This window comes from Corvus cornix, chromosome 4 (assembly GCF_000738735.6).
Source record: "Corvus cornix cornix isolate S_Up_H32 chromosome 4, ASM73873v5, whole genome shotgun sequence".
In the NCBI taxonomy this organism is placed as follows: Eukaryota; Metazoa; Chordata; class Aves; order Passeriformes; family Corvidae; genus Corvus; species Corvus cornix.
This window is the reverse complement of record NC_046334.1, coordinates 67,604,776-67,616,850: the sequence shown is the minus strand read 5'-3', so window position 1 is coordinate 67,616,850 and position 12,075 is coordinate 67,604,776. Positions and strand designations below refer to the sequence as shown.

The 12,075-nt window shown below is 42.7% G+C and overlaps 1 protein-coding gene across 4 annotated transcripts in view; it reads left to right on the top strand.

The window, feature by feature from the left end:
- Nucleotides 1-12,075, top strand: part of REEP1 (receptor accessory protein 1) — a 65,861-nt gene that overhangs the window by 40,508 nt on the left and 13,278 nt on the right. For all 4 annotated transcript variants that reach the window (XM_039551206.1, XM_039551205.1, XM_039551203.1 and 1 more), the window contains exon 6: nt 5,974-6,142. In XM_039551206.1, coding sequence (XP_039407140.1) covers nt 5,974-6,142 — 169 coding nt within the window. The remainder of the gene's footprint in view (nt 1-5,973; nt 6,143-12,075) is intronic.

Below are 12,075 nucleotides of genomic sequence, written 5' to 3'. Positions count from 1 at the left end.
CAGTGTCATGCTCATGTCTCACCTCGATTACTTATGCTTCAAATAGATCTTATTCTCAAAGCTTTTATGTGTGTTGCCACAATGGCTCTCTTTTTTCCCTTGCTAGGTCTCTCAGCTACTCCATTTACACTTGTATTTGGACCAGAAAAAAGGGCAGGTAATCTGCTGAGTGTTTTTACTAACCTCTAACTAATGTCTGCTCCCCGTTAGACTAGTTGTTAGACTAGTTGTTAGATTAGCTTGAGCTGTTTTCAGCTGAGATTGGTCAGAGGCCAAATGCCGGCTGCTCTGCTTCCAGTGGGTAGATCCTGCGTGCTGAGCTTTAAAAGCTTGTCCTTGATCTCATCAGCAAATTGCCTTCCAAGTCCTCTGCTGGCAGTCGAAGAGACTCCAGCAGCCAGGCAGGGAGCTTTTACATGGAACATTCATTTAACTGGGGTGCTTACTGCCTCATTGGCCAAGCTGCTGTGTTTGCTGTTGTGTTCTCACTAATGGATGAAGGGAGCCTCTCTCCCTCTGCTGTGATCCCTGTGAGGATGGTTGGGGCTGCAGTGGAGCTGTTGAAGCCAGGGTCTCTGACCGGTGTGGTTGGGGCAGTCCTGCTGACACCATAGGCATTACTGCTGTCCTGGGAACATGCACTACACCTTGTAGAGGACACTGGCAGGATGGAGGCTGCAGCATGCATGCAGACATCTGTGGAGGAGAACTACTAACCACAGTCACAGCAAAAAGCGAGGAGAACATTAACAGATTGAGTATTGTGCTGGAAGTGTGCTGAGTGTGACTTAGTGTTCCCTTGCTTGTTCATTAACTGCTGATCCTAAGATGCAAAAGGCCAGGAGGTGCCATCCTGCATTAACACTGATTGTGTTAAAAGCTTCTCTTCTGTGACTTGGCAGTTTTGGGTTCCTGATTTGTCATGCTCTGTTGTAGTTTCCGCAGCTGCAAAATGGAATTTGTAGGTATTAGAGGTGTTTTGAAGCCTAAATAATGTGTACAGAATTCTTTCAAATTTTCAGACTGAAGGAATGATAAAATCTAGACACGGTTATTTGTTTGTATTTAGATCATATTTAATGGGACTGTTACATAAATTTCAGATTTTTAAATTATGTGCTTAATTTTATTTACTTTAGCTACCTACATATGTTAAGTATTCATAATGAATAATTCCATTGAACGCAAACCCAGTTTTTCCCAGACTCCTAAATGCACCTCCCTCTAAGAAGTTTTAGTTCAAATGTGAATGCAGAGACTGATTATAAACTGACAGTTCCAGCTCTTGCTGATGGAGTACCTTTTACAGTGCTTGTCACAATGCAGATGTCAGTTTTTTGAAAGAATTTCTGATCCTTCCAGGCAAGTATTGGTTGCATCAATATTTGTGCTCTGGACCCAGAGAGGTTGATGTTTTTTTCTGGAGATGATGATGGTGGTGTCTGCAACATGAAGAGGAAGGCAGAGTACAGGTTGCTGGCTTTGGAAGTTCAGTGTTTTAATACTGTTTTGTCCTACTCTTTAAAGCAAAAAGGAGAGAATGTGAGTGAGGAAGGAATGTCTATACTACAGCTGTCATTTTGACCAAATCAGGCAGATATTCTTAAATTAGTTTTAGTTTAATTACTATGCCACATGGATGGGAGCTTTAACATCACTTGGAATCACAAATGAGCTTCTGCAGCTTGTTTTGATGGCCAGTGCCCTCACACTGTTGGTGCAGTCATGAATCTAAATAAGGTTGATACCAAGTGATAGCAGTGACTGGGCCGTGATATTACCATGTCCTTTTAGTATTTGTCTTTTATTCAGTAGCACTGAACCCTGGCTCTTCCCTGTAAAAGGAGAACTTATGAGGTTGGTAGATCCTGGGGGAAGAAGAGGCAAAGGAAGCCTGAAGAGCTTCGTTTTCAGTTTGTGCTGCACCTTCACCTATGGGCAAGATCAGATGAATTTGGGGGCAGATACACCATAGTGATTGGGGAACAGAGAGACACTGGTTCCCACCTGTAGCCACCAAAATCTCAGCATCTAGCAAATTCACTGTCTGTAAAATCAAAAGTGCCATGCCCACAGGGATGCTCCACATCTTAAGAGAAACTGGATGAGATAGTAGTTGAGTCTAGGCAGGGAGTCTTGTGCCCAAGGAAGTTAAGGCTCAGTTTTCCAGCACTGCTTCATGCTTGTGTCCTCTAAAGTCCCAGAACACAGGTCCCACACTGCCAGCACAGTCATCCTGATGATTGTTGGTGTTCAGTGAGGAAGAGAGAGAGGTGGTGTCATCCTTAGTCCCACAGCCCTCCCAGTCACAATTTTCAGAAGTCTGTGTAATAACATCGAGCTGTTTTGCTGTTGACACAGTGAAATGGTGTTACTACAGCTGCTGTCATGATATTACTGCTGACATGCTCTCTAGGATAAAACTAGCCCAGATCTGTGTGGATGTGCTGCAAACATGCCTCTGGCCTGTAGCGTAGGCATAGCTTCAGGACCTGGATCCTCTCTCTGTGCTGAAATTCCTGGGATATCTCTCATGTCTGTAGCAGTTGGAAGAGCATCTGCATGACCATGGCCACAACAGTAAACAAAAATCCCCCAAACAGGTGCTCTTCATCTTCCACATGATTGTTTTAATGAAACACAGCCTGAATCATGTGCTGTGCTAACTCTATTCTGTTGAGAAATAAAGCTATTAACTTGTTATTTTCTTTTGCTAATAAATGATAAGTCTTTTTGTGGAATAATAAGCATTACATCTGGATAAAGTCTTTATTTCTAAAACATAACAGTGCAAACCCTCAGCATGCTGGCTTTTCAAATGTCTGTGATTTCATATACAACAGCTGCTTATGTGGCAGGGAAATAAAGGCTGGTAAACATTATTTTCCATTTTACTCCAAAACCATCCTGATTCTGTGGTAATTTCTGTCATGTTTCTATTTGGGGTCAAGTAAAAATGTGGTAACTGGGAAAAAAAATTGTGAGTGTTATACTCTGCTCTAGGAGCAATAAAATCAAGTCTATCCCTACAAAGGTACAGAAATTGGAAAGAAAATGAATGGAACCCTGCAGGTTTTCACAGGTGTTCAGTGCCTTCACTTAGCCCAGGCCTTTGCTGTTCTTGCCATTTCTGATATTTGGACAAATTGTTTCATAGAGTGGTAGGAACAGTAAGAGTAATATTTTGCTATTACCTGTTTTATAAACAATCTTTATTTTTGCTGTTAGAAACTCAGGTTAAACTAAAGCAAAGATTAAGAAAAGGCAATTTTAATTCTTTTTTCCTGGAGAAAGTCAAAATTGTTTAGCTCAGCTGGTTCAGTCTGTACTCAAGGCTCTGCATTACACGCTGATGTAACAGACCCACAGATGACAGGAACATATCAGGCCCTTGTTTCAAAGCTCTCTCTTTGATCATTCTATGCCTCTATATCACAAGGTGCAGTGCAAGAATATTAACACATCATCTTCATTTTCAGTGTGTTAACGTCTTCTTCCCTGCCAGATTGGTCTGACATGAATCTCGTCTCTAACCTGACTCATGTCCACATACAAAAATTGCTGGCTGGAATGAAATGGAATTTGGGTTAGCTGGCTGAGCAGAGCAGCTGGGGGGAGGTTAAAAGCCTGCTGACACTTGAGCTGGGGCTGAGGGAGGAATACAGCACTCAAGTTACAGTAGCTCATCAGTTGCTAACCCTCTGGCTTTGCTGGCCCAGTCATTCTGCAATAGCAAAATATTATTTAATGGTCAGCTTGCTCTCAGCTTGCTTTCACTGGAGACCTGTCTGTTGTAATCAGGCTGCAGGGTAGGATATCTTGTGTTGGCTTTGAATCAGTCACTGAGAATAGGGTGTCTGTGTAGGAATTCAGTGCAAGCTCCAAAACCCATCCAGAACTGCAATGAGCTCTGGGCAGCTGAGATCTCACCCAGCTGACCAGCCATGCAAGGCAACTACAGTTACCAGCCCAGTAGCATTTACAGAGTAGATGTACCTTACACTGGCCCAAGAGGATTAACTGGAGATGCCTCTTGGAGTGAGAACATACCCCAAGAGTGTCTCAGCCACTGGCAGGAGTAGTCAAAATTCAGGCATCAGCTCTTGTGCCAGGTTGGAGAATGCAATGGCAGAGGTGAGAGTTTAGCAAAGCATAAGTTCTCAGGACTCCACTGCCATTCATATAAAATCAGCAACATAATATGTCTTGGTATATAAGCAAAGAAGCTCCATTCATTTAAAATACTTAAAAAAGTTGAATAGGCTAGTGGGAAAGAGCAAAGTAAGTCTGCTGCTTCTCTGTAACAGGCTGCAGGAAAGCTAAATCTGGAGCTGAGAAGGAAGTTTGAACCCATTTTTCTTGTACAAAAAGCTTCAGGCTGAAAAGATGGGAGATTACTGGTCTGTCATTTTTCTTGAATGTTAGAAGTGCAGACTGTCACAGTGATTGTAGTTATAAGTGCCTGATGCCCTCTCTACTTACACACCCTAAAAGTAAGGTGCTAAGGAATTTGTATGAGGTAGAGACACTGATTTTCCTTTGCTGTGCATGCAGAATTTCTGAAGTGGTGTTGATAAATCAGTAAGTAAATTATTGCATTGCCTTCCCAATGGATCAATGCCAGTATGTAGGGGTCAGGTAGTGTTGCCTAACAGCTTTAGCAAAGAATGTGTCCAGTCCTACCTTCGGTTGTAGATATTCAAGGTAAGTCCTTTCTCTCTGCCAGGCCAGCACCAGAGTGAACTCTCCACTGGCCTTGACCTGCACACTGGGTCAGGACACTCAAAAGTGCAGCCCAGAAGGGAGCAGTGATACGTTCTGGTCCAGCCCCAGCCTAAGTCCTATGGCAGCGGTCAGGCTGTGCTGCTTGGACAAGTACAAGTCTAGATGAAAGTGGCCGGTGAATTGCTGCAGTGTGCCTTATCTTTTTGTGAAACAGGACTGTATTTACTGTCTGTTATTTGCTATCTTTCTGATCTCATCTCTGTCAAAGAATCCATTAAACTTTTCCTAATTTACAGTTGTAGAAAAGGATGTTAGAATCAGGCTCTATGTGTTTACCTCAGTATTTTTTTCTAGATTATATGCTATGAAGTATCTTTCAGATCCTACCCCCTCAACAAGATGTTAAAACGTAAATGTAATTTTTATCAGTTATGCAATTTATATTCCAAATGTCATTTAATGTAGCTTAAAGGTCTCTTCTGACTTCAACAATGCTATCATTCTGTATGGATTGAATTTTCTGGTGTTCCTACTTTGTGGCTGTGCTGTGGCATGAGGGTTACAGAGTCAACCTTTTGATGGGATGCAGTTTTAATGGAAAGTGTCATTTAATCAACCCATCCTTTACAAAGAACAGTTACATTCCTTTCACCAAGGAATATCTTTGTTGTCAGATTGAGAATTAGTGTAAAAAGAAAGAAAAATATTGCATTACTTTATTTCTTCCGTAAGCTGCATGCAAAAAGCATTGTTATATTTCTTGGAATTTAACAATATCTTTTTATTACTTTAAAATTTCAAATTTTCTGTGCTCTGGAAATGTTGTGTATTGCTGAGAATGGCTGAGTGAATATCATAATAGATGATTAACTTTAAAAGGGAGTTATTTTGATGCAGGCCATTTAATTGTGATTCTGAAGCCAAGCATCTGTTTGACTCATTCCTAGTGAAGAAAAGTACCTACTAGAAAGATACAACAACATCCTGCTCCTTTGCACATGGCCAAGCTGCTCTGAGCTCAAGTCACTGCAGTGAAGAACCAGAGCTGTTTGCCATAGATCCACTCCAAAACGAAGATCCAAGAGAGGGAATGATGCTTTTAGCAACTCATTTTTGCCATCTCTAGGTTACTGGACCAGGCAATTTTTTTCTCTTCCTATTGTCCTGATGGATTTCAATGAGCAAGAGAGAAAAGAATCCCAAAATGTTGGATCTAACTTTGTGTTGTTTACTTGCTTGTTTAACTAGGGACAGGGAGCCCTGTCTGAGAGACTACGGAGCTTTAGCATGCAGGATCTCTCGACGATTCGTGGAGACAGCAGCAGCACTGTTCCCCCTTCAGTCACTGTACGAACAAGTAGCAAACAGAGCCAGCCAAAACCATCCAGAAGTGCATCAGAAGGCACTGGCAGCTCAGGTAAGTGCCAGTGTTATTTTCAGTGTTGTGTTGTCTGGAATATCACACCATTCAATGAAGTCATGCCCTTGGCAGGAGCAGAGAGAAACAGACACTGCAGGCAGCACATAATTCCCAGGACACAGACATGCTGCTGAGTCTCTTGGCACTTAGGAGAAAAAAACAGTATCATCATTTGATTGTTACTATTCCTGGCTGGTACCAAGGATGGGACTTGAGTGTGCAGGGAAGCCAGACTCAGTCCTTGCAACCTGAGCTGGAAAGTTGGGCTGGGGGCTGCAAGCCATGCTGGGAAAACTGTGTTTCTTAAGGGCAATGGTTTGTTTTCTAATTCTGAAAGAACAAAGGGAAGAAATATAATGCTGTGAGTAAGATCCATTCCTGAGTTAAAACATTTATTTCAAGCTTGGTTAAAGAATTTTTTTGGGGTCCAAATCCAAAACATTTAATTGGAGATAGCTTTGCAGATTAGATGTCAAAAATTGCGACATGGGGGGTTATCCCTAGCAGGTGGCTCCAGATGGCTTCTGGGATTCCCACACACCACCAAAGATCACTCAACTCCAGTGCTGTGATGAGAAGCCACGGAAAGTTGCAGGCGTGTTGCACTTCATAGCTTGTGGAACATATGCTGGCAAGTCAGAAATTCAGCAGTTCCAACTTGTGTGTGTTGAGGTCTGTGCAAACACTCGCTGTATTTCAAGCCTGTGTAGTTGCTACCTCTTCTAATTTGCTTTAGTTTTGGAATGTATTAGAAATGTCTTGTCTCATCTTTCCTAAAGAGCCTTTTACAAATTCTGAGAATCAGGCTTCTTTTTTTTAACTTTATCTGTTGAGTACATTTTCTTTATGGGTAAACTGAAATGTTGGTGCACAGTGGTTTTATTCTCATCTTTATGTAAGGTGTTGTGTACACTTCTCTTGAAATAATCAATCTGAAAACAAACTGTTCACAGACAGAATATAAAAATCTTTAAAAACTCACATATTTAGACCAAAATAATGTTACAAGTAAAGCATAATTCAGTTATCTTAATTCCATGTTGAGTAGAGCAGTCTTTGTAGTTTTGCTCTTAAGACAGCGAAGTCAGCTCACCTGGCCACAAACCCCTGTCTCAACACACAAAAGTTTTTGATTTTGTTCTGGCTTTTTATCAATACTGTTCAAGGATCTCTCAGAATGAATCTCTGAAAAATTGTTCATAAACTTTTCAAACTGAGCCTAAGTGTTTATCACAAATTTTTGGATCCAAGTAATTTGACATTTTGTGTTTAATTTTTTTTTTTTTTAATGAAAACTGCACAAATTCGCCAAGTGTTCCAAGACCTCTATCTGTCCCATCTCACTTGGTGATTTCGCTGAGGTCCCTAATTCTCCACCTGCAGAGAATATGGACAGACTCCTCTGGAGGGCAATTCCACTTGCAGGTGGTGGTGTCATGCTGTGTGAGAGACTCCAGCCACAGCTTTGCTCTCACTTTTAATCCCATTAAGTGAAAAGTACAGTTCTGGTCTCTCCAGCCCTTGTGCTGTTTTGTGTGGGCACCATTTTGAATGTAGTCAGGATGTCTGGAGGGGAGAATTGATCAGAGTCAGCTGTCGTGTGTGTGTGTGTAAGAATGTGATGTGTCAGCCAAACTGTGTCACATCCTGAGGGCCATATTCTGGTGAGATGACACTGCTCTAGGCACAATAAGCCCAGACATAGTTCCATCATTCCACCTTCCATATCTGTTTAGTTGGACATAAGCGGGGGACAGACAGAATTTGTCTCTGCCCATTAGTGTGCTACACATACATGTAATATATGCATATATGAGAATCTGCATGAGCAGTCACTACAGAACAGCAGACACACGGCTCTTTCTCCTGTCCTAAAGCCCTCAGATGACATAAATGTCCCTGCCAGATGTCCCCACTGCCTCACAGAAACATTGAACTCCTCTTTTTTTCCCTGCTTTAGAGATAGTGGGACATAGTCAATGTGACATCAGATGGAGTCAGCAAAAATACCCCAGACTATGTGTTTGGCATGAGGGTATTCGCATTTTAAATAGCCAACTCTTCTTAACCTGCATTGTATTTCTATTTTCTTGATGCTCTATCACCTCTTATATCAGCAATCTGTCACCCAAAGCAGGCTTAAAGTAGATCTTTTTGGTTTGATTTTTTTTTTTTTGCTGTTTAAAGGTGTTTCCCTCTCTTTTTTCTCTTCCATCCTAGTCCCACTGCCAATCCACAAATTATGTTAGCAACATTAAAAAAAGAACCAACAAAAAAGGAAGCATCTTAGCCTTTCCTTTTGCAAGTGTTTTATTCCTGGTGCTTTAAGAGAAACCTTGAAATAGGAGGATAATGATTCCCAAAACAAAGGTTTTATATAATTCAAAGAAGGCTTATGTTGATTGTCCTTGACTGCTGCCAGCTAGAATTGTGCCTGCTCCTTGATCTCTTTGTGACCACACCAATTAAGGGAATTAGCTGAGGGCTGGAGTTAAAGGTTATGCTTACAGTGAAGAACACAGAGCCATGTTCTTACCTGTTGTGTTTTCTTTGACTGACGAGAGCAGAGCTCAGTTTCTGAGGGGTAACAGCCCCTGCTATTATGGAATTTTAGATGAAGCACTCGGGAAAGAAAAGCAGACCAAAACCACCATCCCTTTTTGATGAAAGCTCTGAAACTCATATGGTTAGATTTAAGGTATAGCTGGAACTATGAGGTCTCAACATAAAAATGCATGATAACTGAATTACCCAATAACAGCTAAACCCCTGTCATCACAGGGGACCTGTCATGGAGGATGCTGAGAGCTGAACCCACTTGGATCTGCTGCAAATACCAGCCAGAAGTGGTGGTTTTGCACTGTGGTGGTCCCTTCCTCAGGCCCTGATCTTTGCTCTTTTAGGCTCAAGAGGGTTTCTTTGGATTTTATATTACTATTATTATTATTGTTATTATTTTCATTATCATTATGTTGTTAAGGGGGGCTTCAGTTGCACCTGACACTTAGCATCTCTGGAAGTGTCCAAAGCCAAGTTGGAAGAGGCTTGGAGAAACCTGGTCTAGTGGAAATTGTCCCTGTCCATGGCAGGGGGCTTGGAACAAGATGATCTTTAAGGTCCCTTCCAACCCATGCCATGCTGTGATTCTCTTAGCCCATAATCTGTCTTGGTGATGAGGTGATGGAACAGCCCAGCTCTGGCTACCCAAGCCATCCAGTAGTAGAGAGCTGTGAACTCAGAAGAAGAAATCTTGAATTTGATGCAGATTAAAAATACCTTCTTGTACTATTTTTGAGGGATCATTTTTAACTCGAGCAAATTTGCTAATCTGCATTATTGGAAGCCTCCAAGATTTCTGTTTTGGGAGACTTTGAGGGACATATGCGATCCAGAGGCCAGGAACTGGAAACTCCTCAAGCCAGCTTTGCTGCTGAACAAATGGCATATGGAAGCATATTCTGACTTACAGCAGTGAGGCAAAGACAAGAGAGGGCTCTTCAGGTTGAGCTTACAGTTTTTTAGCTGGGTCCCATTCCCTGAGCAATGGAAACACAGCCAGTAGAGAGAGGTCTGTTGTCTTCTCTGCACAGAAGAGATTGCTAAAATTCAGTTTTGTTGGTATTAAACCCCACCAGTCCTCCAGTGAGCACCAGCAGCAGTTCAGGTTCTGGTTTCACAACTCTTGGGCATGTTTCCAAGCCCACTGAAGCACGTGAAAAGGCTCTCCTGACACCAGTGGGCTGTAGCTGTGGCCAAAAGCTGGCTGCAGGACCAGGCTACACAAACACTCAGCCTGTTTCATTTCCACTATTGTTATTTTTATAATGTGAATGGTGCTGGTTAGATGGATTTGTGACTCTTTGAATCCCCTCTTGACACTGTGTGAAGAGCTTGGCACTTGGTAATGACCTCATGCAGACACAGCAAAGGTTTTTTCTGCCTGCTGAAGAGTGCCTTATGAGGCCAAGGAATAGAATAAGCAAGAGCTGCCTTTGACACAAGGGGAGTGGCTCCTTTTTCTCTACCTTTTGCTACTTTTCCCCCCCCCTCTACCTTTTGCTGTCTTTGCTGTGTTTCAGTGGTGCCTGTCCATTGTGCAGTCCTGCTGTGAGGATGGTCCTTCTGCAGGCATGGGACTGCTCAGCACATAGTGGGCTCTAGGTGTATTCACACTCCTCCTGCAGAAAGACCCTTGTCCTCCTCCTCACACCCGGTCAAAAGCCACACCCAGATGACACAAAGAGGCAGAGGCTGCTTTTGCCATGATTTGTGGGTGGCTGCCAACCTCACAAACAGCACATCCCATGGGGCATCACCACTGCTCCAGGGAAACGTGCACAGCTTCCTTTGTCAGCACCGAGGACACACCATGATTCCCTTCCTCCACATAGCAGGCCCACCATCTCTTAATTTGATTTTTCACTTCACTCTTGGTTCAGCGTTTTTCAGTGTATGGTCCTGGCACCCAGATGATAGACTCTGACATTTCAGCTTCGATGCCTGTTCCAACCTGTGCTTTTTCCACAGGCAGAACTGCCTCTTTCCTTTGGGAACTGTAAATGTCATGTGGCTACTCAATGTTATGGAAAACTGTCAGTTCCAGAACAGTATTTCCAAATATTTTTCAAGGCAATCCTGTTGTTCTGGCAAATGTCCAGTAACAATCCACGTAAGACATGTCCTTATTAACAGTGAGGAGCTTTTGCACTTCTTAACTTTACAGTATTGCCTTAATTTGTGTTGCATCACAGGACAGTCAGTGTCCAGAGCTGATGCTGCCTGGGCCAGAGGATCACAAACACTGGAGCCACCCTCTGCATTGCCCAAACCCAGTGTTCTTTCTGCTTAAGCTTGCCCCAGGCTGAGATCATTCTCACCTGGAATGATTTCAAAGCAGAAATGGACAGTGTGCTTTCTGATACTCTTCGTTCCTCTGAGCAGGAGAGACTCAAGTCTGCTTTTTGGTCTTTTGCTGAAGGACCAAAAGCTTTGCAGTACAGAACAAAGGTGGGGGAACATCAGCAGTCAGGATGTGTTTGGGTATTCAGTCCCCATCAACCAGAAAGATGTGTGAGAACAACCCAGGTAGTCTGAACTCCCAGAGAATAAACCATCATAAAACTGTGATCAGCTCCCTTCTGTGTAAAATCAGAGGCTGAACCCACAGCAGATCTCTTGAGGAAGCCCATGGTTTCACAGCAGCATCCAGCCAATGTGAGGCAGCTGTCCCACTGAAAGGGTGTAACCCAGCTTGCTTTTGGCCAGTGCTGTCTTTTCCTTTGGATATATTTAAATCTTATTTTTACATGCTGACCCCAGTCAAGGAGTGGGTTCAAGTTAAATGCTGTTCCTTGCTTCCAGGTTGCTCTTGGACTGGGTCAGATCCTCAAGCCAGTAGAGAGCAGCAGCACAGACATCAGCAATGGGACAAGGAAGGTTGAGGCCAGAGTGCAAGGGACAGTGGGACATCTGCTTTCAACAGCAGCACTGGTTTGTGCTGCTTTAAAATGACTGTGAAACTATGGAAGAACTTCCAGTGTCTCTAGTGCAGAATAATCATAACTAAAAACACACAGAGCTCAAACCTTTTCTTCTTCGAAAACTTTTTTTTAATGTGAAGTCATTGATACCACTGTGAGCATTAAATTGAAAGGCTCAAACTGGAAATTTAGGCTGTTTCCTGGAACACAAACTGTGCTCAAGATGAAGCTGTAAGCTTCACACTTTCGTGAACAGCTATGAATCACCTGCATTTGCACTGAAGGGTGCAATGCAATTCCCTTCGTTGCTTTCATTCTTATGGCAGTTCCATCAGGATATTAATTCCTGTAGGACCCTCCTGGTTTAGGAAGATCGGGGATCTGTGGATAATTTTCTTTAGAAGCTGTGTGAGTGGTTGCAGCAGCTAGATGACTTCTACAAGAAGTCTA